This window comes from Lineus longissimus, chromosome 9 (genome assembly GCF_910592395.1).
Source record: "Lineus longissimus chromosome 9, tnLinLong1.2, whole genome shotgun sequence".
NCBI lineage: Eukaryota > Metazoa > Nemertea > Pilidiophora > Heteronemertea > Lineidae > Lineus > Lineus longissimus.
Window position 1 is genome coordinate 19,079,424 of NC_088316.1, and position 26,430 is coordinate 19,105,853.

The 26,430-nt window shown below is 41.6% G+C and overlaps 1 protein-coding gene and 3 long non-coding RNA genes across 10 annotated transcripts in view; 3 read left to right on the forward strand and 1 right to left on the reverse strand.

Annotated features, from left to right (window-relative positions):
* Positions 1-474: 474 nt before the first annotated feature.
* LOC135494123 (glutamate receptor-like) overlaps positions 475-26,430 on the reverse strand; it is a 36,727-nt gene continuing 10,771 nt past the window's right edge. The window contains exons 1-16 of one of the 7 annotated variants that reach the window (XM_064781910.1): positions 17,775-18,400; positions 12,927-13,079; positions 9,996-10,253; positions 8,745-8,941; positions 8,439-8,492; positions 8,084-8,242; positions 7,608-7,811; positions 6,967-7,185; positions 6,561-6,779; positions 6,031-6,386; positions 5,616-5,814; positions 5,181-5,428; positions 4,915-5,029; positions 4,621-4,758; positions 4,006-4,137; positions 475-2,846 (exon numbers count right to left, since the gene is read on the reverse strand). In XM_064781910.1, coding sequence (XP_064637980.1) covers positions 2,766-2,846; positions 4,006-4,137; positions 4,621-4,758; positions 4,915-5,029; positions 5,181-5,428; positions 5,616-5,814; positions 6,031-6,386; positions 6,561-6,779; positions 6,967-7,185; positions 7,608-7,811; positions 8,084-8,242; positions 8,439-8,492; positions 8,745-8,941; positions 9,996-10,253; positions 12,927-13,023 — 2,676 coding nt within the window. In that variant the 5' untranslated portion in view covers positions 13,024-13,079; positions 17,775-18,400 and the 3' untranslated portion in view covers positions 475-2,765. Of the gene's footprint in view, positions 2,847-3,991; positions 4,138-4,620; positions 4,759-4,914; positions 5,030-5,180; positions 5,429-5,615; positions 5,815-6,030; positions 6,387-6,560; positions 6,780-6,966; positions 7,186-7,607; positions 7,812-8,083; positions 8,243-8,438; positions 8,493-8,744; positions 8,942-9,995; positions 10,254-11,130; positions 12,033-12,926; positions 13,080-13,522; positions 13,628-16,206; positions 16,296-17,774; positions 18,401-26,430 lie in introns of those variants that run through there. The other 6 variants (XM_064781911.1, XM_064781912.1, XM_064781907.1 and 3 more) reach the window with 6 other exon arrangements.
* Positions 14,664-17,773, forward strand: LOC135494131 (uncharacterized). Its single transcript, XR_010448350.1, has 3 exons — positions 14,664-15,552; positions 15,790-15,893; positions 16,257-17,773. It is a non-coding gene; the product is annotated as an uncharacterized LOC135494131 (long non-coding RNA).
* LOC135494129 (uncharacterized) lies at positions 18,901-21,626 on the forward strand. The gene is made up of 3 exons (XR_010448348.1): positions 18,901-19,062; positions 19,625-19,713; positions 20,086-21,626. It is a non-coding gene; the product is annotated as an uncharacterized LOC135494129 (long non-coding RNA).
* On the forward strand, positions 23,122-25,834 carry LOC135494130 (uncharacterized). Its single transcript, XR_010448349.1, has 3 exons — positions 23,122-23,293; positions 23,855-23,943; positions 24,315-25,834. It is a non-coding gene; the product is annotated as an uncharacterized LOC135494130 (long non-coding RNA).

A 26,430-nucleotide genomic window follows, 5' to 3' on the forward strand; every position in this document is an offset into this window, starting at 1 on the left:
TGAAAGCACATCAGTTGTGCTGCTGGAATGGAACAAGCATCCGGATATATGGATGTTATAAACTTATAGTAGGCCCTCATATCATGCTTTAGTTTCGCCCGCTCGATCCGCATTTGTCCAGTATGTGTCGCTGGATAGAGTCCTTCATATCGTCAGTCGAAGGGAATGAACAACCTAGACCTTCACAGATCGACAAGCCCATCTCTCTATAAAATGTGAGGTCATTTCGTTAGCTTCGGCGGACTAAGACCTGCACTTGCTCAGCGCTGCATGTGGAAAACTACCGCTTGAAATATTGAGTTCAATTGCCGAGAAGACAAGAAATGCGATAACCAGCTGGCGGGGGTTTGGCGTGAGACAGACTCATTGTCGGAACCATTTCTCACGTTTTGTCCAGCGCCACGTCAGGCTTCTTTCAGGCGGGTTTGCATCATGTCTTTTTCTGGTACTAAAAATCAACGAACACAACTCCGATTGACGTATTTACAACATGTACACCTTTTATTGCATTGATATACAGCATTTCAATCCATTATAAATTACTCTAATCTGGCCACACCCTCATAGATCGTCATTGTCGTTTTAAGAAAACAAAGTTCGGGAGTAAAAACACTGTTTCATGTCACTTTAGTGATGCTGGCCCGGTAGCACCCCTGAGGTCGTCACTACCACGGATGTATATACACCCGTGTCACAACTTACTGCAAAATACTTTAGCTGTCATTTGTATATTGGTCAAAGCGTGCAAAATAAAAGGAATGCGAGGTACCGCATGGAGGAAAGCGCCGCCTGGTGTGACGTTAGTGAAAACATTTTTGTGCAACGGGCCACTCATGGTGGATGAGATAAAACCAGAAGTGATTCAAATGATGACTTCAAGATTATATACAGTACGATTTTACCCACCAAAACAGCAGTCATTTGCTACTTCATAGCGAAACGAAACGAGAGTACATGTCCTTCATGAAGACGAAAGTAGCCACAATCGGCGATGACTTGCGTATTCTATGGAAGTCTTTAGTTCAAGAAGATGGTTACACGTCTATACTAAGTATAAATCTCTACAGTATGGTATAACTAGGTGATACTATCGCATGCACTCCAAAGAAATGGCCTTGTCATGAACCGACTAATCCATAAATCTGTTTTATTTTCTCAATAAAGCGCCCCAGATCTGTCCAGGGCAAAATATTTACATCTTACTCGCGGTTAAGATCATTTTACAGAATGATATACTGACAAGGACATTATATGTATATAGAACGCAATGCGTATATCGGTCCGGGATTGCTTCTCCTTAGACCGCCGGGAACCATACGATCTTTGGAGTACGTTGATGATATGATACGTTCATTTTAAAGTGGATTCAAAAATCACCTGAAATAATTAAATCAACACTTTATACAACGCCCACCCCAATGATAAAAAACCTCTTATACAAAATGCGGGCTCGAGCGTTCCACTTTTATAGCGGGACACCCTCGTCCTGTCCTACTGGCATCAATCATCATGCTCCGATTAGCGATATCATGATGACGGCTCTTCTCCAACTCCAACAACGCATTATATTGTTACTCTCTGTTCAATTCTAGCCTATTAAATCATGCTTCGGAGAAAGAAACTGTACTAAAACCTAGTGCTATATTTCACCAACTCACAATGAAAACGCACAGAGACGGCTATAACTACTATATACAGTAAAAGTTCCTATAGTCTTTTGATATTTACAAGACATAATAAAATGCAATGAAGTCGTCTATAATGTGATTGAAGGTGAAAAGGAATGCTTCCTGTCTTGGGCCGGGCAAATATCAGCGTGATTCCTTTCCATCCTGTCGTACAGCCAGTTCCCCTTATAGCCTACTTAGGATTGCTGGACGCAAAAATTCGGAGAACCCCCACTGTCGCACTCACATTTTAAGCATCCGACATTCAATATAAACCCGTTCGGGGCAATAATCTGTTCTGGCCCGGCCCGGTGAAGACCAGTTCCAGTAACTTACACGAGTCATTGGTGTTATATATCGAAATCCAGCCTAGCTGGAATGAATAATCAACCAGTTTTGTTTTTATCGCCAGTCACTGTAGCATCATTAATAGTACAAGTAAAAAACCTGTCCAGCGGGCTATAGGGCCTATTTGGCCGATGTATCGAGTCATTAGCCCAGTTAGTCTTCGTTCGATCATATCACTTCATTTCCATCGCACTACTGTACGCCTCCAACATTAGCAGTGATTCCTCAATTTCGAAGCCACATTTCTGCACCCGTGGACGAAGGAATATTCTTGTCAGTACAGCTCATGTTTGTCAGTATAGTTCACTTTCACAGTTTCGTCTCAACAACTAGGTAATCCATTGGCTGTCATCTACGAAAATTTTCTTCTTGTATATATCTGATGAAACCTTCCAGTCCGGGCAACAATTCTTTTCCATACAGGTACCCTTCTCATTACTCCCGGCCGAGTGCGGTCACGCGCTGTTTTAGAAGTAACTACGTACATGTACTAGCAAATTGGTATGATTCCCTCTCGCAGCCTCACCAAACATCAGGTTTCATCCTAATTGGTTCCTTGAAACACTATACCAGTCTTAAATCGAGCAAATCCATTGGCTGTCGTTCATCGTGTTTAAAACCCGGGTTCTAATTGGTCGTCGTTCCTCGTGTTACCAAACCAGACTCTCGTTGGCTGCAGCAAGCTCCTCGTTTGAAAGAATGTGATTGGCCAGTTCCCAGTTTTAATCCCCACCCATAGTAGCGACATCATCATACTTGAGTGTGTGTATTTGTGTCTGAGCATGCATAACCATCCATACTGATGATGTTTGTCGGAGCTGAGTAGTTATACTGAAAAGCAAAGAAAAGTAGGGTAAACTAATCTCAAGCGAAGTACGAGTAAATAAGAAATCTGAAGGGAATTTCGGAAAGGACAAAAATCTTATTTACTTTGTTGGCTTATGAAGACATTATTAACGATAGCTAAGCTCAGTGTCTGTTGAATACCCAACCATTTTAGAATTTCTCTTTGAACTTTTTCTACAAATGATATTTTCTACAATGATATTTCTGATAAATTCAACATTTCGACTGCTTGGATGGTAAAATCCGTTTCCATATTGTAGATATCTATGAGGAAGCGACTATTTACGTCATGATCAGGCTTGCACTCATTCCCACCACCTTGACATTGACAATGTTATGATGACAAAGACGAAACGCGACAAGCACAATACGACAGTTCCGACCAGAATGGTAAATCTACATATCAAAAAGTACACTTAATGAAATAATTAGTCTCCCACATATTTGGCTGGTCCGATATACGCAAACAGTAAAAGTTACGAAATTGAACTGAAATGGCAACGATGACGCAAGCATTTTACGAAACACCTCCAGGAATCTAGCATTATGCAAAATCTGATTTTTTGGTAGGAAAACAACTGTCTGCACTATGAAACCTTGTCCATAGACGAACGCATGGCGATGACGAGCATTGTTTCAGAGAGCTGCATCAAGTTTGAAGATCTGTGATTCAGCTGGCTACTAGAAGTGTTGGGGGAAAAAGCCATTTCTGACATTTCTGCCACCACAGGGACTAGGCTTGTACTCTGCCGCAGTACGAAACTGGCCCATTCCATCGTATATGTTATCTCCTTGTAAATGCCTGAGTTAGTCCATGGACGTAAGTTTGACAGTGCTTGATTCGGCTAATCAAAGCTGATTAAAAGATTCTTATGTCATCAACTGCCTTTGCTGAAATCTTCTTGCAGATGTTATGTTGGATCGTCACCTAAAACATCCACTCTACCCTCCCAATATTACCGTTAGTGCTGCTCCTCTAAACATCCATGCAGGTCTATCCAAAGGAGTCACGGCCAAAACATTCCAAGCAACACTTAGCAAGTTTTGGTCATAACTTCTTCTCTGTACTACAGCCATGCTTCCGATGATGACGCCTATGGCCTGCCATTCAGAGCCCAGAAATCATATACCTACAATATCATACCGTAGACATGGGTTTGTATTGATGATGATGATGAGCGGCCAGCTCCGCCTCCAGGGGGTCAGTGCTGGAGGAGTCCGCTTCGCCGTGGATGGTGATGTATGTTTTAGAGCGTAATGACGCCAGGAATGGAATCTGAAAGAAGATTGGCATCGGTATTGTAAAACTCTTTCCCATGATCAGTGTGGAGGCCTACCTGATCAACGCTGACCACTCATTTACTAATCCAATCAAGCCAATACATTCTTATCTAGTATCATCAATGCTTATCTATCCTTTTCCTTGTTTGCTCTATATATCAATCACATTTGTAACAGTTAGTTGATATGCGACCTCAAACTAGTATTTGTTCTTCTTTCCAAGCACCAACAAGAACTCTCAAATACAAAGAGTGTGATCAGATTACTAGTCCGTAGCTGGCAGCTTATATCATCCAACTGAGTAACAAAAAGGGCACATCTATGGAAAAGAGTGAAATTACGTTCGAGCTATCATGGTAATATCTCAGTAGACATGGCAGGTAAAGACAACATCACTCCTGGCACCAATTTGGTACAGGAAGTGTTAAACCTAAATGCCTCAATATAATATTGATGACCACAAACTTCTGGTCGTTACCTTTTTTCTTTTTGAGTCTACTTTAGCTCTATAAAGTAGTTCAAGTATTGAAGTGAACAATGATGAGATTAATCCGGAGATGAGAATGAGGAAGATACCCGCCACGTTGTTAAGGTCAAGGGCATTCTGAAGGGCATCCTGGAAATATAGAGCAAATATATGACTAACTTGCCGCCATATGCTATACATCAACAATAAATCATTATTGGGAGTTCTATAGCACTAAATCCAATGCTGTTGCATCGCTCCAAGCACTTCACATTATCTGAAGACAGAACATGTAACACGGTTTACCTTTGTACTGCCTTTGCCGAGGTCACACAAACTCCTTTCGTACCACCATTTCTGCTCAAGCTTGTGAAGGTCACCATTCTCCTTGGCTTCAAGGACCGCAAGTGTCACATGATCTCTGAAATTGATGTAAAGCATATGACATTAGCATAAGTGTAAATGTGTGGACGTGCATTATAGGTGTATTTTAGTAACTTCAGTAATATCATTGCAGAAGCAGAGCAGTTCCGACTGTGTTTTCACTGTGAAATAAACAATCTCTTTCCTACCTGAGATCAGAATGGAAAGGTGTGGCCACCCCATAACCCTTCGAGTCGAGGTTGCTCCCTACTCTCATCGTGGTACATGGCTCCTGTTGATTCATATATTCATTCATGGTCGACTCAAGAAGGAAGGCATATTTTCCATTTGAATCACGGACCTTCTCAACCCCGGCCTGTGTTGTTGGAGGGAAGACCTCTTCTGCGTTTGATTTCATGAATGTCCACATTCGTTGGTAGGTCGGTAACTGTGAGGTCTGAAAGTAAACAAGTGACAATAGAAACCTTGTCATTTGTTGGACTGGACTGTATCTACTTTGCATTAAGTATACTGAACTTTCTCTACCTCGACATAATTCTTCTGGGCTATCTCATCTTGGACTCGTAAAGAGCCAAAATGTAGAGCACTGGTGGCAATTGTTTTAACCTTTTCCCGATGCTCACCTTGAAGAATTCCTGTGTAGATCCCGAGGCGACCATCCCGTACTTGATCTCCGTCTGCTTGGCAAGATCATCTGCACCAGATATGGGGGCTGACATCCTCTCCACGGTCAGGAAGGCTGCCAAGTTGGCCGTGTATGATGATATGATGATGAAAGTGAAGAACCACCACACACTTCCCACGATGCGACCTGACATGGACCTACAGAGAAGGGAATATGGATTTGGGCAGTGTTTTGGGCATTGAATCTACCGGACTTTATTCATCTTTGCATTCGGTGCACTCGACTATCACTTTGGCATTAAATTCGTTGGGCTATCTTTTAAGAGAGAGCAGGGACACGGGTATAACAGCCGTAAACCCTGTCTCTGATGTGCATTCTCTTGAAAATCATATGGCACAATCCGTTCTACTGACCTTGGCGATATCTCACAACCCTGCTGCATGAAGGCGGCGAGAATGAACCAGAGGCTGTTGAAGATGGTGAAGTCATTTTTGGCAGTCGGGTTCGAGGAGACCTCCTCGATGTGCCATTCGTACGGACTGAACCGGCTCACCAGAAACAGCACCACGCTAACTCCGATATAAGCAAATCCAATACACATCCAAATCTCGGAGGATAAAGGGTCCATGAACGAGAATACACTCGGGGTCCGCTTCTCTGGCTTCTTGATCATGATGCTGATGCCTAAACTCATGAATGGTTTCGAAAAGTCGACCACCTTTTCTCTGGCGGCAGTGATGGTTAGGGGAGCGACAGCTAGATCGGCTTCCTGCAGATAAGTGAAGGACATGATTGAAAACTGTGCTGGAACAAGCCTTACATGAACACATGATTACATGAACACTTTACTGGTGCAAGGATGCTAGCTTCTTTATAAGTATCTATTTCTACCTTTGCATCATATCTACTGGTCTATCTTTATTATGGCGTTAGGTATACGTACCCCACGCACCAACTCTCCAATCATACCATTCCACGTGTCATTGACCTTGTCATAGCCGCCATAGCTGCCGTCTTTAACTGCCCGGATGAGGAAAGTGAAACCTACTCGCTTCGCCATTTTATTGGATAGATCGAGACAATAACCTTCAAACTGGTCGTTAAAAACTAATGGTTTGCCGTCTTCTCGAGGTTTCTTTAGCCTCATTAGAAAAGGATCCACCTGGAAAAAAAAGCAACAAACGTTTTTCAAGCAGTCAGGGTAGTCAAGTATTTTGGTAAATCAAAATATCTTTATCATATGGTACGGTACTGAGAGCATGGCAATGGTCACGTTCAAGATGGTACGTGGGTGAATGGAAGAAGGTCCATATTGCTTTTGAGGATTGGTCAAATCGGTCTAATCTTACCAGAATGCTTGTGACTGTCCGTGTCCTGTTGTCGAATTCCCCCTTCCCCTTCTCATTTACAATGGTAGGCGGATTCATCACCAGGCCGCGGGTGTCGCTCCATTCTCCCACCGGGACAATGTTTCGTTTGAAGCCCTGCTCGAGGACAGAGATTTTGTAGTCTCGCCGCCTCCCGTATCGATCAAAAGCGATTTTACCAGTGACTCCTTGGTCCTCGGCCTGAAACATTGGCACAAAAGTATCATGAAGCATCACAAAGGTATCATCGAGGAGCAATGGCCTTAGTTATCGCGACTGCCGAACATGGGCTTGCCCGGCTGCGGTACGCCAACTCGTAGTGACCTCCTCGTAACTTTAACTTTAACTAACCGGTACCATTCAGTAATCTGACGCTGGAGAAGCGCTTCTTGCCTTTCGGTAACGGAACCTCTCCATAGTTCTTCCTACCAGTCACACACTACAGTCGGATGATTCATCGAAAGCAAAACCAGTGAAGTGAAACCTCGAATTGCTTGGAATGAAACTTGGTTAACTTCCGACACACAGTCGCCGATTTGGGCAGGTAATGTCTTCCACAACCCGAAAACTTACCGTCAGATAAGAATTACTGGCGTATATGCCGGTCACCGTAGTTTGCTTACCCTGTTTAAAGCCCTTGCGACTTGTACTCCGAACGACCACGGTATTGGTGGACTGGACTTGCAGTTTAGTCCCTTGCTGCCATTGTTGTACACTTGGCCCTTTCCCCGGAAAACGTTCTGAAAGACTCTGGCATTCTCTTTCAACATGTCGGAGATGGCTCTCTTGAAGACCATGACGCCATCATAGGCGAGAGCAGCTTTGTGCTGAAACATACAGAATAGCATTGTGTCATGGAATGTTGGATAATCCATGCATCGTATCGATCAGTAGATTGTTTATAGCATGTCATGAAATGTTGGTTAGCGTAGCATGCACTTCTTTGCGAAATCTCACAAAGAATATAGCCTTGGCATTGTATACAACTCTCTGATGATGATTACTTTAAATTTCCTCCAAATAAAGTTGGGGACATATTATGCAATAAAGATGCCGTGATGACTGGGTACATGATGCCTAACTGTCATGTGATACTTACATCTGGGTCCTCCTCTGTTCCTGGCCAGCTGACCTTATCCAGCGCGTTCCACGCCTTCACAAAGTTCTGCACTGCCGTGTCGTCCTTGTCGAGCAGCTGGAAACCGGTGATGTTCACCCCTTTGGTGGTGAAGTCATTCAGATTCAATTCCCGCATTCCCTGAAGATAGGAAATGCCCAAAAGTCAAGCGAAGATTTGGAGGGGCGAACTTCATCACCGTTAGCTTGTACAGCTGTTATTAAAGTCTAGTAACAGATTGGGACAAAATAGGGCTTTTTGTCATTGTCTGCCATCACAGAAAGTTGAGCCTTTTAGTTTTTTGAGAGAGAAAAGTCAAAGTCTGAAGACTACCTACCAGACCAGCAATGAGATAGTGGTATTTTCTCTTTGCCATCTTTACCTCTTCGATCTGTAATGGCAACATCGCACTCTGAGTTATCAAATACTACCTGCTGAGAATCGACCACATGTAGATTTTAACTATTTTTCAGTTATCATTTTTCAAGTCGTGTGACTTAACATTATACAACCTGGCCAAGAACAATATCATTTAATCAAACTGTTGTCGTCTGAGTTTTAAAGAGGTGTCCATTGCATCCTCGTTAGACAAAAGAAATTCGGTAATCCGTTCATTTTGGAAGAACGATTTTCGAAACTTTACCTGTGCAAGAAAACCTTGTAAATCTTTCATCTTGGCAATATCTAAAATGATTCGTTTTTCTTCTGGCTTTTTAGCTCTTGCTATATGACGGAGGAAGCCAAGGGCGTTTTGAACATCTGGAATCCGGCGGAGGTCCATTTTCACCTGCATATTTTTCTCATTTAAGGCTTTATTGATTTGTTGAATGCGTATAAGTGCTGAAACAAAATATGGAATGGTTTAAGGGAAGGCTACGGGCAGGAGCCAGGTGGAACGGATTCATTTCAATTTCGTCGAGCGATCAGTGGATGTCTCCACTATATCGCAGTACGTCAGCGCTATCACCGTTTCTATGAGCTTAGAGTAAGCAGGTTGGTTACTCGTCTATAAGGTATGAGGAATCCCCAGTTACCGTATTAAATACTGCAAGACATAGCGGTCACCTCGAGACCTTTATCGGACCCCAGCTCCAAACTACCGTGACCTTTTGGTAGACATACACTGCTGGCAAGATGGGGCGTTGTTTTCGTTCGGTAGATATTGCATATTGCATACTGTGGTGGGTAGCTTAGGCAGAGACAGCGCTTATCGAATTCCCACCGCATTATTCTGAACTCATGGCAAGATAATAAATATATCGACCAATCACCAACTCTAGAAACCTTCAGATACAGCCCACCATCCCGTTGTCCCCTCTTCACATCGCAATCAGCTAATACTATTCCCGAAGCACTCCATCAAATAAAAAATTGGCACGGTTCGCAATCCCCATAGCAAAATCATTGCCAACAAAGCGGCGAAGCCTCCCCGAACCATCTCCCTACCATCATCACCCGGAGCGCAAATTGACCCCAAACAGATTGACGTGACAAGATCAACACTAACTCATCCGCTGCATAAACAGATGCTTCCGATTTGTATATCAACCACCCGTTATCCTGTTCATCATAATCAAGAATATAAGAACGAGAGGGCTCGGTTGGGTAAATGATTTCGTTGGCTGAATTGTCCCTTGGTAAGCTTCTCAAATAAGGTTTTGGACCATTCATGTTGTAATGGTGAGTGACCGGTGAGGGTGGACATTCCTTGCACCAGCTTAACTGATCGACCACCCTGAGTAGTAAAACCGATGGTCAATGAACTCGTCTTTCCCGTGTGAGATTATTGTCCTCCCAGCTGTCTATAACCTGACATGACCATTCGTTCCTCCCGATCTGCTCCTTTTGATGGTACCAATCGTTCCTCGATTGGAAATGAGCCTAAACCACGTACCTTCGTCTGAATCATACAAATAGTAGAACGTCTCCCATCCTTTTGCTTGTATGATATCTACCATAGCTTTAGTATAAGATGGCATCATGTGAAACACCCAACTAAAATCTGTGTCGGTTTTTAGGTTGGTGTCATCTACCATGTTGGGGGTGATGAAGGGCATGTGGAAGGTATTGGCGTAGGATAATACGGTGTTGACGGATGAGACATTGTTGACCCCGAACAGGGCGAACATGCCTCTGGACATCTGTGAGCAAACTGAAAAGACGGATATGGAATAAATTTCTTAAAGCAAATTGAAGTTGGCGTATCTTTTCAAGTCTTCGATGTAAACGTAGCTTCAATCCAACCTTGCGGCAGGAAAATTGGCGGAGTTGCAGTGATTTGGAACGAGGCTGGGCTCAACTGAAGGAGATAACGCCAAGTTAAGCTAACGCCAGCGTTAGCGACGAAGTTTGTTTCGAACAGCCAGGCCCAGTTCTTAGAATACTAGCCAATCTAGCTCCCCGACGGGTTTATGACTCCTCTCTCACGTTAGGTCGAAATCTCTTTAGTGCAGAAAGAGACATTAACTCATACCAATCCACTCTCGTATGTACATGTATGCGTTTTGTTTATCGACATGCACCACAAATCCATTTACATGTATCTTAACAAAAACAATTCTGTCCTTCAAACTCATGCACTTTTGATCTCATGGAATCTAGCAATCAACTAAGCGAGTCTCCTATGCCCCTGTGAGGTTTTTAAATCTAATTGATCTGTCACGTCGCATCCAACCATAAATATGCTGCGTTCCCTGAATGCGGGCATATATTGATTGAAACGGAAGGAAGAACATTACTAATGAAATATGGAAGAGGATCTCGTGGGTCTTAGGAGGACGTCGTGGGGGAATAACTTGCATGCATAGCAATAGTTAGATATCAAGATTAGTTCTCTTCTGTCTTCCCCTTAATGATATATTTTACTCTAGAACTGCTGAGGTATAGACTTCTTAACACTTTTTTGAATACATTATATCACAGGAGTAGCCATGCTGAAACTATACCATTAACCAATAGAGTGTTTTCACGACTAGCCATGTTGGGGCAGAACAGTGATTTGTCGTGCCTGACTGAACTGAATTAAATACCGTCATGGTGATTTGGGCTTTCTTCTTTTGTCTGTCCCCGCTATGGCTGGTGATGACGTCACATGAAACCACTCTATTCAAGTAAGAATCATAAATGTACGTGCATGTACTATAAATGAACCATTGTGAAGAGAAACAACATTATGCTTTTGATTTGGCAATAACTGAAATACACAAATGATCCGCATTCAGAACGGATCCTAAAACGATACTCATGCGAACTGAAGCAGCTTCTTTGCTAGAACATTAATTGAGTCGTACTCCTCACTTTCTTCAGTGCTCTCCGTAAACAGCGTTGGCAACATAATCCGCTTGTCATAATTTACCCTATCCCGTACGCAGATGCAGTAAGCTGTTTAGCCAAGCCAGTGATACGCTCCTTGAGCATGTTGAGAGTTGAATTCCGATAAAAAGGCAATAATGAGCTTCATAGAGTTGTATAACAAAATCAATATTTTGCAGTTAAAGATGTAGAAAAGACAAAAAAAATATTTTATGAATGACATCACATGTGTGACAGTGGTGTAATTCACACTGACAGTTACAGTGCTTTAGAAAGTCCATGCTCCATTTTCCATCACCAGAGTTTAAGTCACCCCGTGATGAGAATCTCAGTTTATTGCACCTTCAAAACATCTGCGTCAAATAAAGATAATCCATTTATATGCGATTATGGTGTGATTCACACCGTAGATTCAGTTCCGTGGTATACGATATTTTCTCATTTCACTAAAATTTGATTAGGCGTCGAGCGCCGGACATGATCACCCGTCGTGGTAATGATACCACCCGTCGTGGTATTAAATGATACTATGGGAAGTTTGGAAGTTCGCCAAACTCAACAATAATTGACTCATGTACAGTGTATCTGATATTGAATATGAATGTGAATAATAAACTTTAAAAATGGATGTGTTGGACTTTGGTTTTTTTAAGTATGGTGGTATGTTTACGTAACGACACCATCTGACTAAAAAGTCATTCATCTGTGACCATATCAAGCGAACGATGTTTGTTTAGATGAAGATGTGGTATTTTCACCTGCATACGTAGTGTTGTACATTTGCATGTTTACCACGCAGCCATATTCACCGGCATCAAATTTAGCCTCCCTCTATATTCTCTAATGAATTGGTTGTCACAGATCATAGCGGTTCCCATAGGCTACGCTCTAATCGTAATTTATATATGTTTATTTCGTACTAGGTACAATCAGAGGTGCATGGTGTTGAAATATATACAGTGCTGTAACAAGTTTGACAAAATATCGATACAAAATGAGGACATATAATTTGTATTCCGTAATAACTACAGTCATGACTGGTGTACATGTATTGTAATCAGTAATGCAAAGTGGGCATGGCGGATGCAGTATAAATGAAGTTGGGGTTTTGCCGAGAAACTCACGGTGGGGCTCTCATCAGTTAAAAGCTTTATTTTATTTCACGGACACATACATGTATGAACATGAGGTCCATGGTGTTTTTGAATCAATTGTGTTGGACGCCTGTTAGACATACAATTGCAGAGGCTCTCCAAGGGAAAGGTCGAGGAGGCGAACAACATTTTCGAGGGAAAATCGTTGAATTGAGCGAGAAAGCCCCTTAGCTGAAATACATGTACAGTTTCGAAATTAAAACTTATGGGTTTTATATAAAACCCCCAGTTTATTTGGAAAACACCTCTCATGGAAATCATAGAAGGGCCTATATGGGCTTTGGCTGAATTTTACATCTTTCCTGCAACTGTACTTTTACAAAACAATCTGATCTTCTAAAATCTCTAAAGTCACTTACTCTCACTACTGAGTATAAAACTGTCTGTTATATCTACACATTCGACAGCCGAGGCGTCGATTCGAAACCTTGGCCGTGATTGGTTGTTCTGCTTCATGATAGCGAATCGGAAGGCTGCGTGGATCTGCTTGGAGTCATGGTCAAAGATGGCGCCTAAAAATAAAAGACGGACAGATTTAGTATTTCATTTATTTATTGAAATTTTACTGTACATACATTTATGCACATATAAACACATTCTACCATTAATTTGACATCAGTGATGACTGTAGGTTCGTTCATGGCACTCGATCCCCACCCCAAGGCCGGCATCATTAAGAGTCACTCTCAGTCACAATCAAAGATTCTATTCCTGAATACAAGATTCGATTTGGTGTCCATCAGCGTCACGGGTGATCAATAACGAGATGTGCCAGCCTCTGTACATCAATCACAGTCCCTGTATGTAGGAGCACTCTGCTCTCATTTGCATCTATTACAGGACACTGAGATGCTATAATAATATCAGAGAGAACATCACAGTCAGTGATGGAGTATATATCAATGTTTTTAACCGGACCGATAACTGCAAGTAGTGAACCCTATGCATATATCACCTGGAGCAAGTCAAGATTCCTGACGGTGAATATTCTCATCCTAGGCAATAATCTACGCGCTGAACATGTTCATTTCACTGACGGCTGTTTCGTAGGCCTCTAGCCCATCGTTTTTTCCAAGTTACGGTTTCAGTCAGATTATCTGCCACACCATGCCATCATTCACCGGTTTCACACTACACAGCCTGCATCGAGATGTGTAAGCTCTTGGAGTAACCAGTGGTTGCAATAGCTGCTTCAATCAGGCGATCCATACCGTGCCCGTCGTCAGTGTCTATAACCTGCTGTTGCATCGATCGCCTTACTATTGTTTTGTGGCCAAAGGATAGGTTAACGCACACATGTACACATTGGTTCTACGTATACACAACGCGACCGACTGAATATTTGAAATGGCCGGTGCAATATTTTTGAGTGCTTCTGTTTTTGAGTGTTTCCCCTCATTGTTTGGGAACGCTCAAAAATAGATTGACAAGTTTTTCTGTGTATCCCCCCTATTGAAAAGTCGTGGTCTCTCTAGCTGCCTATTGTTTGGAAACACTGACACATGGGAAACAACCACAGATGTTACACCGGGTCTATTTGGCAAGCCGCTCGCCGAACAGGCATCTTTTTTTGTCCTGTTTGGAGAGCCGCTTGCCAAACAGCACTAAAAAGCCACCCTTTTCGGCCAGCCGGGCTTGCCAAACAGGTAAAAAATCTACCCTGTTTGGCGAGCTGGATACTTTACTTTAATAATAATGAGTTCGGCTCTCCATTCAGGACAAGAAAAAGTCGCTGTTTGGTCAGCCGGGCTTGCCAAATAGTCACTTCCGTTTGGAATAGACTCGTCGAGATATTTTGCCCAGGCATTTGCACAGGTACACGAGATATACAAATAATTATAGATTTGACTGGAACACTGTTTTGGGCTGCGTCTACAGGGTACATTGTACGTACATGAATGCAACGGTATGCTACAGGGAAACTAGTTGGGAAATCGTGCTTAGTATCTCTCTCTTAATACTGCTTCGGTTGTTTCACTTGACACAGTTCATCATGACATGGAGATGTGTTAAATAAATGCACCAAAGACGAATTTCAGTACTGTTTTGAGCCGTTGAGTGGTAGGCAATCCTGATTCGTCACGAATCGGATCATATTAATGAACAACAAGGGGAATATTTCAGCTACACAAACTAGTTGGGCTGTCGTATAGTAGGCCTATCCATCATCAATAGGCAAGGTCTTGATCAATAGGGTTATTTCATCATCTTTCAATCTTGTCTGCCATTTGTTGTTTTCGGAGGTTTGTTATGGCGTTTCCAAGGTGTATGTTGGCGTCTTTGCCCCATGCAGAGGCTTTGAGGCAGTCAAGGCGTGTCTATTTTTGGAATAGCCTATTCACCAAAACTGTCCTGCATGAATAGAGCGAACGATGGGTTGTCTGAACATGTTCTTGTTCTGATTTGGTAAGCAGTCTTTTCACAAGTAAGCTCTTGTCCTCATGTTGGAAAATAGCCCAGAGAAGTGCACATTGTCAATTTGTAAGCCTGTTGTCCGTTTGCCAACACTTGAACAAGGAGTGTCCTCATGACCGTAACCTAACCTAACTGTCCAAGATTTAGTTCAAGCAGGGAACCTCCCTATAGTTTAAGGGATCATGTCCAAATTTTAACAACCGCCAAAGAGCATTTCAGCTAAGTACGTTTATGGAAATGAAAACCTAGTATGCTTTATTTCGTAGAGATTGACAATTTTAGAGCTGTGTTATCTTCAGCTGCCGCCTGAGGATATTTTGGTTCAATTGACAAAATAAAGTAATGTGATTTGCATATGTTATCCAATAAGATAGCTCCATATTGATATGAACATCAATGTATTTGGTGAAAAAGGAGACACTCCTGCGGCTCGTACTTGAGAACACTCCAAAGGCGAACAGTGGCTGGCCTTGTTGTTACAAACATAGTATCAGAAAACAACAGCGAAAATGAAGAGAGGAGCATCAAATCTCTTTTTCTTTGCAATTGTAATTTTCGCTTGCACAAAAGGTAAGTTCGACATTGACTACCGGTAATGAATAAGTGTCATAGGTGGGTTACAATTCTATGAATAAACTTTACTTAATTACTCTATGAATAAAGCTGGGGGTGTTATTGGCCTAAAATGAGAAAGACGTCACCGAAATTTCAAATTTACTATCCCTTATTCGAAGGTAGCTCACAGCTAACTATCTGTGCATGCAGCTCAGTTAGATACTTTCATTTTGATTTTGTCTGATTTTTAAGGTCTCCAAACTATCAGTTGTTTTCTTGGCGCCAAGGCTGGGAATGCTGATCCTGCTTGGACGCAGCTATCGTGTCCTGATGGCATATCGACGTGTGTCAGTTACGTAAGTCAACTGCCTGTGTGGTGATACATGTAGCCTGGCTTCGTCAAGTATTCTACCAGAATCACCTCGTATCGGAGCACAAGTGATGGGTCTCAAGGGCAGAGAGTCTTATTTGGTTGATTTAGCAAAAACTCCTAAAGGGAGAAGTATTATACAAATTGAATACATCACTGAATGATTATGTTGCATACACTTACCCATCTCTCGGGCCAGAAAAGTCCATATTACCCGATGGACAAAAGGCTATATTTGATTATAATTGATGTACTAGTATATGATAGCTCTATGTTCGGTGTCAGTCAGTCTGGTTCACCTTCATAGTTTGTACCACATTTGTCGAATTAAGTTCCTCTTTTCTTGCAGGACCAAACTCTTCTTAGTGTGACATCTCGCGCATTTTCGTGTGGACCATGCCAGACGTCGTTGGTGAAGTGCAACGAGTGTGATACGGACCTCTGTAACAGTGCAAGGACAATTATGCCAAACTCCTTCCTGATAACTTTCGTCTTTACTGTTTATACTGGGTTGCTGCTTTGTTTGGCTATGTAATATGTCAACATTATAAACAGGTCACGGACTACCGTACCGCGTTGATTAAAGACTCCCACAGCTGAGGCATGCTAACAGAAAAGGACGTCATTTACAGACATGTAAACGTCGCATCTTGTCGTCTCAATCCTATTCACCAGCTATTTTTATTGCTCTGTGAAAAAAAGTCAATATTGCTCTGCTATTCTACAAATTTTGCGAATGCAAGGAACAACAACAAAGAGCAAAGGCCTACGTGCGTAAACCTGTTTTGCGTCAAGTAGGTTCAAACTTGTACGGTCATGCATCGCCTCAATCGACATACCTCGATGCGACTTATTATGCTGACTTGACAACGGGAAAAAGCTTAAAAAACTGAAATAACTTTAATAAAGGGAAAAAGCCTAAAAAAACTTAAAGGTCATATATCAAGGTTTGAAAACATTCTTGATACTCATGAAATATGTTGAGGGTTAAAAAAACAAGATCCCAGACATTAAAAAAATTCTAATAATAAAGTCATTATTTAGTTATTTCAATTTTCAATTTGAAACTATTTGAATTTCCCACCACACACAACTTTAGATTAGTTCCACATGTGGCCGCTAGGGATTTTTTGATGACGTAGGTCAGGTCAGTCAGAACAAAGCAAGATGGCTTCCGCATACAGTTCAGAGAGTGAGAGCAGTGAATTTGAGGATGTTTTGGTCGATACAGAAGGATATTTAAACGTTGAGCCATACATGTTCGAGCCATTGATATCACTAGATCATAATGAGAGTGATCATTCGGACGAAAGTGATTAGAATTTGTGGTTAATCAATTTGCATGGCAGACCTGCCGATATAGCAAAGAAGACATTGATAGATATGGTTGCAGATGCATAACATGTATGATTTTTGAACAGACTAATGTTGCACAATATTGTTTCGCCTCGTCTGTGTTGTATCGCCAGTTATGTCATGACGCTGAACTACTATTGAAAAGTGACGGTATTATGCACAATCATCTTGACGTGACGATATAATGCCGTGCAACGTTAGATAGGCCTAGATGTCAGATGACAATAATCTGTCATTGACAGTGGCTGTCACAGACACTGACCTGTGTCGCTGTCACCTCGCTGTCAGTGTCACCTTGCTATGGCTGGAACACAAGAAGACACTATGCGGTATCACAGGCCCCAATAGGGCCTACACATTATGTATAACAACCGACCTCAGCAGCCTCGGGCATTAAATGCAATTGACATGGTTGTGTAGCCACTGTACAGTGGATGACATGTGCCATTTGGGTAGTATGAGTGTTGTGTGCATCAGCAGTGTATAAATCATGAAATAGTGTTCAACTCACTTCTTGATGTTTACGTTTTTTGGCTAACGAATGTTCCTTTGGAGGCTGTCGCATGTAAGTGGGGTTGGTCAAATCGAATACAGATGGAACAGCTGTTTTTAACAAGTGGCATTTAATATTCAGTTGCAGATATCCGGCTTCATGTGATAATCCGTATCGATAAAGTGATCACTGCAAAGTTTGGCCGAAGGCCCAGGCTTCCAACACTCCAAACGTTTGCACTTCCGAATCCACAGCTTCCTCCACTCTCGTTCAACTGGCTTTGGAAATTCATGAAAATGGGTCCCATGCGTCATTCGATTGTTCTTTGTGCTAGCCTTGACACAATTCGGAGCCACACAATACACCATAGTGAATGAAACACATTACTTCCAGGTGTGCATAATTAATTAAGGCCCTCCTGCTTTTATGATTGCATGACATGTACAGATGACCTGATCTACATCACAACTTTTGCTGAACCCGCCGCCTGGCTCTAACAAGCCAGTTGCTAGCCTGATCAGGTAATCAAGTTGTCAAACACATAATTGGCTATATCTTCAAAATGGATGGAGCTAATTGCATTTGGTTTTCTGTATTGTATAAAGTGTTAGGTACACTTTTGAAATCGTCTTACAGCAGAAAATGGCAAAAAAACCTTGATATATGACCTTTATTAAATAACTGTCGTCTGATAAACATTCCAGATCTTATCCCATCTATTGATTTCTTTGAGACATATTTGACATCACACACGTACAGTACATCAATCACACGCCCCACGCATGGCAGGCACATGCCGACATTAGACTATCTTCATTGTAGCCATTCAAATAAATATTCACTGCCCTCATCTTCACAAATCATAAACTTTATACAAGCCGTGTATTTCAAAGAGTTTAATCACAAAACCTATTCATCGTTTATGGGGGAAATAAGAACTTGGTATATCGGTCAAAGGTTTCACACATCCTGCCTGATCCCGAGGACAACAGAGCCATTCTACTGGATGCCTCAAAGGAAATAATGAAGTATGTCCTGCCAAACATTAATAACCCAAATGGCAGAATGGTGAATGGAAGTTTTTGTATTGGGAACTGATCAATAGTTTGACGATGACAGCTATGACAACAGCGTGTGGCAACTATACGGGGCTGCATCAGTCAACAAAGTGGAGCCGACTAAGACTAACGTGTTTTAATTTTGCTCCGCGGTGTGTCAGCTCAGAAAACGGAAACTACGAGAAAAATGGCATCTCGCGCTGTTCAGTTTGTGTTTTTTGTAGTGGTGGTGATTGCGTTGATTCAAGGTAAGCCGAAATTCGACTATAAATATTAAAAACGCCCGTCTCTTTCAACCCGTCGACACCGTGAAAAATTCGTTGTGCATGTGTACCTGAATTGCTCTGGGGTGCGTATCTATTCCCCGGGCCTGTTTCCTTATGACTGTTAACGTTGTTACCATTACCTCCATAGCATATTCCCCTGGACGACGAGGGCGTTGTTATAGTATTGTAATACACCTCCCTGGTACAACCGACTTGCTCGTCCCAAGCAAACCAAAGGTTCATTGCGTATTTGCCTCGTGTGTGGCGCGTGACAAGGTGGTCAAAAGCGAACGAGGAACAAGGAAAATCTCCACTTTTTCGCGACATATTTGGCTGCTCTGCCTTATACATTCCCTCCGTTCCCACACTTGTCCCTTAGTACATGCACAGGGCGACCTACTGGATATTAAAAAGACTTTGTTCAGGCATTATGCATAGGTATATGCTGAAGGCTAATCAATACAACCTTGTCACAGCTGCTCCCATATCGAGATCTATACATGTATGACAGGTCTCTCCTTTCATTATCCCTTTTTCATTTCAGACATAAGCTGTCTTAGCTGCGCGTTTGGAAATTCGGCGGGTCGAGTTAGCACTCAGTGCGGTGCAGGTGAAACGAAATGCTCCTCATATGTAAGTTTCAGCACGGGCAATAGATGACATTTTTATCTAGTGTCCGTGGTTTCAGGTGGAAAAACATACTTCATATTTTAACTTAGAGCTCCGAATAAGATGCTTCAGTACTGAAAAATCTTGTGAACCTAGTAAATCTTGTAAGCTCCTCAAAATTCCTGCCTCTTTCTGATTGTACAGCATGTCATCACTCTGTTAAATTTTGTATATCCGGGGAAACAGCTCGTAAGATATCAGCCAAAACCTCTAAACCTGCACCCGTGATGCCGGGACCAACAAACACATGCTAACAAAAACCTGCGATGGATCATGTCGGCACACCTACTAGTCCCAAGCGAAAGCATCAGCCATCGATTTTTTCTTTTTTTTCAGAAACTGGGCACTGCATTGACTTACAAGTGCGGCCCTTGTCAGGCGACGACGTTGGTCTTACCCGTGACTGAGTGTAAAGAATGCACCACAGATAATTGCAACAGTGCCAAAGCCATATCCTCCAATTCCATCTTTATGACTCTCGTGTTTTCTATTTCCACATGGCTGCTCGCCCGTATGACAACTTAAGAATCATGTATGCACAACGATAATTGTTTTGACTTTTAAAGACGGGACATATGAAGTTCTCTCAAAAAGAAAGTACAAAACTCCGTCCTCCTTTTAGCTTTTAGCCTGCAAACGTAATTAACACCAGAAACGAGGTTACATAATGGTTACATTTATATTGTCCCCTAATTTGATATCGTATAGTATGCTGTTCCAAGCTATGTACAAATATCCAGTGAACGCTGAGTGAAACTGTAGATGTTTTGTTCGGACTTCAGATTATCACCGTAGAAAAGTCTTTATTGTTATTGCTTTAAACTTGCTTTTCTCTGAGTTAAATTTATATGTTACATGCAGAACATGATCGTGATGCCCTGTAGGACGAACTCGTTGCCACTAGTGAAGCTAAGGTCTATTTTCCTTCAAGCACGTAATGTTGCTAATATGCCGTGTTTAGATCATATTCATCATGTTTTATTAACCATTCACCCAACTACTTGACTGTTTATTGTAACCCGCAATAAGGTGGTTAACAACGACTGACCACCCCTTAGATTATTAATCATAAAAAACCATGAATACATGTATCTTGTGTCACTTTTATCACTTTACCCATGTGCAAGACAGAAGTTCATCGTAACTTGTCCCCTAGTAAACAATACATTATGTAAGACGGAGTTCCATGACCGGGTCGGCCTTGAGTGAACTTCATGTATTCAATTGTACTTCTGACTGCTTGAATGAACCTGGTTATGACTTAAATAAGGCTCACTTGTTTTCGTTTGGTCGTACATTCATATGTGTTATGTAAAGCACTATTACCTAAGATCTTTAGGTGTGCCAAATATTCTGTTGTGGCAGGCAGAAGGCCTTGGAAGTCGCTGCTGCAAAGAGCAAGATTCACTATTCGACTTGAAGATGGAGGTCGTCAAACATACAGTGTCGACGGTAAACCGTGTCGACACTAGGCCTATATAACCGATTCTGCTGCATTTGTTTCACATATGCTCATTGCACGTAAAGGCCTTTTGTACTTGCACCCCTCAAGCTACAGTATCAAGTTCACTTGATTTTATTTGATACCTACATGTATATCTGAAGTAACATTTATTAAGACTCTTGTATTGTTCTTTCCATCAATTTTCATCAATATTCTACAAGTTGTTGTATTCTTATTGGGGTATATATATTCCGTCTGTATTCCTTCTGATACTTTGGATTTGCACGAAGAGTGACTTTATGTACAATCTCATTTGGATTGATCTCACTGCGGCATATAATGTATAATAAATATTTAGTACCAGTAGTTATTAATATATCTTTGTAGACATCTACATGTCACGTGTAATACAATAAAGCAGATTTCTGTCAAATTGTTTGTTACAATCATCTTTGTCCCTAAATAATCAAAATCAAATTGCACTGGACGACAGCTCATACCTGAAATAACTTTAATAAAGGGAAAAAGCCTAAAAAAACTTAAATAACTGTCGTCTGATAAACATTCCAGATCTTATCCCATCTATTGATTTCTTTGAGACATATTTGACATCACACACGTACAGTACATCAATCACACGCCCCACGCATGGCAGGCACATGCCGACATTAGACTATCTTCATTGTAGTCATTCAAATAAATATTCACTGCCCTCATCTTCACAAATCATAAACTTTATACAAGCCGTGTATTTCAAAGAGTTTAATCACAAAACCTATTCATCGTTTATGGGGGAAATAAGAACTTGGTATATCGGTCAAAGGTTTCACACATCCTGCCTGATCCTGAGGACAACGGTGTATTCCTGTTTCGCCTATTCCTGTTCCGCCTATTCCTGTTTCGCCTTATTCCTGTTTCGCCTAATTCCTGTTTAGCCTATTCCTGTTTCGCCTAATTCCTGTTTAGCCTATTCCTGTTTCGCCTATTCAAATGTATTGCTAACCTCCCCACAGACGTAGGAATATGAACCGTCCCTTACTGACCGACCAAACCCGAGGAGAGCCACATATGTACGCATTGACGAACGCATGTTACGCCTCAAAGAACAATACGTCAATGGAGAGAGGGACATAATGAGTTACGTTGATGCCATCAGTTACCTTGTCTGACATAATATCATGATATGTATTTTCCACCTTGTTTGACTTTATATGTGCTGTACCTACATGTATATTATGACATGGGTTTTACAGCTGATTTTGATCAAATAATTATGAGAATGTACAATATTATGTATTTTTATCAAAAACTCATGAATTCAGTTTTCATAAAATAAACGACTGCTTTACTCTACTTAATCTATTAGTTTTTACTGTGTGTCAGTATGGTCCTATGGTCCTATGGTCAAATAAGTCCCGGACTGTCCCCGCTTTCAAGGTGACTCTTTCAAAACGGTCATGGCATGGTTTGTTAACAAAGTTGATGGCATTTGATTAGTCAAATTGTCATCACATCGTTAACATCATCCAATTGTCCCCTCACATTTTCCCCATAAAATGGACATGCATCCCTAAGGTTCCCCGTGGGAGAGTCGATTTATTGTAGGGGTACTGGAAAGTAGGCGAAACAGGAACAGACGAAACAGGAAATAGGCCAAACAGGAAATAGGCCAAACAGGAAATAGGCGAAAAGGAATAGGCGGAACAGGAATAGGCGGAACAGGAATAGGCGAATCAGGAATAGGCGAAACAGGAATAGGCGAAACAGGCATAAACCAGGACAACAGAGCCATTCTACTGGACGCCTCAAAGGAAATAATGAAGTATGTCCTGCCAAACATTAATAACCCAAATGGCAGAATGGTGAATGGAAGTTTTTGTATTGGGAACTGATCAATAGTTTGACGATGACAGCTATGACAACAGCGTGTGGCAACTATACGGGGCTGCATCAGTCAACAAAGTGGAGCCGACTAAGACTAACGTGTTTTAATTTTGCTCCGAGGTGTGTCAGCTCAGAAAACGGAAACTACGAGAAAAATGGCATCTCGCGCTGTTCAGTTTGTGTTTTTTGTAGTGGTGGTGATTGCGTTGATTCAAGGTAAGCCGAAATTCGACTATAAATATTAAAAACGCCCGTCTCTTTTAACCCGTCGACACCGTGAAAAATTCGTTGTGCATGTGTACCTGAATTGCTCTGGGGTGCGTATCTATTCCCCGGGCCTGTTTCCTTATGACTGTTAACGTTGTTACCATTACCTCCATAGCATATTCCCTGGACGACGAGGGCGTTGTTATAGTATTGTAATACACCTCCCTGGTACAACCGACTTGCTCGTCCCAAGCAAACCAAAGGTTCATTGCGTATTTGCCTCGTGTGTGGCGCGTGACAAGGTGGTCAAAAGCGAACGAGGAACAAGGAAAATCTCCACTTTTTCGCGACATATTTGGCTGCTCTGCCTTATACATTCCCTCCGTTCCCACACTTGTCCCTTAGTACATGCACAGGGCGACCTACTGGATATTAAAAAGACTTTGTTCAGGCATTATGCATAGGTATATGCTGACGGCTAATGAATACAACCTTGTCACAGCTGCTCCCATATCGAGATCTATACATGTATGACAGGTCTCTCCTTTCATTATCCCTTTTTCATTTCAGACATAAGCTGTCTTAGCTGCGCGAATGGACCTGCGGCGGTTCGAGGTAACATTCAGTGCGGTGCAGGTGTAACGAAATGCTCCTCATATGTAAGTTTCAGCACGGGCAATAGATGACATTTTATCTAGTGTCCGTGGTTTCAGGTGGAAAAACATACTTCATATTTTAACTTAGAGCTCCGAATAAGATGCTTCAGTACTGAAAAATCTTGTGAACCTAGTAAATCTTGTAAGCTCCTCAAAATTCCTGCCTCTTTCTGATTGTACAGCATGTCATCACTCTGTTAAATTTTGTATATCCGGGGAAACAGCTCGTAAGATATCAGCCTAAACCTCTAAACCTGCACCCGTGATGCCGGGACCAACAAACACATGCTAACAAAAACCTGCGATGGATCATGTCGGCACACCTACTAGTCCCAAGCGAAAGCATCAGCCATCGATTTTTTCTTTTTTTTCAGAAACTGGGCCCTGTATTGACTTACGCGTGCGGCCCTTGTCAGGCGTTGGTGACTGAGTGTAAAGAATGCACCACAGATAATTGCAACAGTGCCAAAGCCATATCCTCCAATTCCATCTTTATGACTCTCGTGTTTTCTATTTCCACATGGCTGCTCGCCCGTATGACAACTTAAGAATCATGTATGCACAACGATAATTGTTTTGACTTTTAAAGACGGGACATATGAAGTTCTCTCAAAAAGAAAGTACAAAACTCCGTCCTCCTTTTAGCTTTTAGCCTGCAAACGTAATTAACACCAGAAACGAGGTTACATAATGGTTACATTTATATTGTCCCCTAATTTGATATCGTATAGTATGCTGTTCCAAGCTATGTACAAATATCCAGTGAACGCCGAGTGAAACTGTAGATGTTTTGTTCGGACTTCAGATTATCACCGTAGAAAAGTCTTTATTGTTATTGCTTTAAACTTGCTTTTCTCTGAGTTAAATTTATATGTTACATGCAGAACATGATCGTGATGCCCTGTAGGACGAACTCGTTGCCACTAGTGAAGCTAAGGTCTATTTTCCTTCAAGCACGTAATGTTGCTAATATGCCGTGTTTAGATCATATTCATCATGTTTTATAAACCATTCACCCAACTACTTGACTGTTTATTGTAACCCGCAATAAGGTGGTTAACAACGACTGACCACCCCTTAGATTATTAATCATAAAAAACCATGAATATCTTGTGTCACTTTTATCACTTTACCCATGTGCAAGACAGAAGTTCATCGTAACTTGTCCCCTAGTAAACAATACATTATGTAAGACGGAGTTCCATGACCGGGTCGGCCTTGAGTGAACTTCATGTATTCAATTGTACTTCTGACTGCTTGAATGAACCTGGTTATGACTTAAATAAGGCTCACTTGTTTTCGTTTGGTCGTACATTCATATGTGTTATGTAAAGCACTATTACCTAAGATCTTTAGGTGTGCCAAATATTCTGTTGTGGCAGGCAGGAGGCCTTGGAAGTCGCTGCTGCAAAGAGCAAGATTCACTATTCGACTTGAAGATGGAGGTCGTCAAACATACAGTGTCGACGGTAAACCGTGTCGACACTAGGCCTATATAACCGATTCTGCTGCATTTGTTTCACATATGCTCATTGCACGTAAAGGCCTTTTGTACTTGCACCCCTCAAGCTACAGTATCAAGTTCACTTGATTTTATTTGATACCTACATGTATATCTGAAGTAACATTTATTAAGACTCTTGTATTGTTCTTTCCATCAATTTTCATCAATATTCTACAAGTTGTTGTATTCTTATTGGGGTATATATATTCCGTCTGTATTCCTTCTGATACTTTGGATTTGCACGAAGAGTGACTTTATGTACAATCTCATTTGGATTGATCTCACTGCGGCATATAATGTATAATAAATATTTAGTACCAGTAGTTATTAATATATCTTTGTAGACATCTACATGTCACGTGTAATACAATAAAGCAGATTTCTGTCAAATTGTTTGTTACAATCATCTTTGTCCCTAAATAATCAAAATCAAATTGCACTGGACGACAGCTCATACCTATGTCTTGTCTGGGATCCTGAGCTTATTCTCGTTTAGAACAAAACCGAGGCTTGGGAACAAGGCAAGCAGGTATGGCCGCCGCGGACACGCTCCAATAAAATCCATCAATATCATCCACTGCGGGAATTAACGCACTGAGGACACTACCATAGCAACAGAGTGTTTAATCTAATCACCTTATAAAATACAGACAAAGGCTTTCCCTAGTCGAATAATCTTGCAGCTACAGAGTAAATAAATGACCGTAGGTACAATAACCAAGGACCATTGGTACCATTGAGGGCAATATTACCCAGCTGTCAGTTGCCCATACAGTTACCCCCTATTCTACATAAGCAGTTGCACAAATAAGGGAAAATTCAAAATCTGACTGAATTTTCACGCTTTTCAGATGTTGACTCCGGTTTGACCCGAGTCAGCTCTACGGTGGCCCATAGAGGACATGCGTTTATTTTCAATATAATAGAAAAAAAAATTTTTACAATGCGTTTTTTTTCTCTCGAATTACAACCGCCGTCGGATTTAT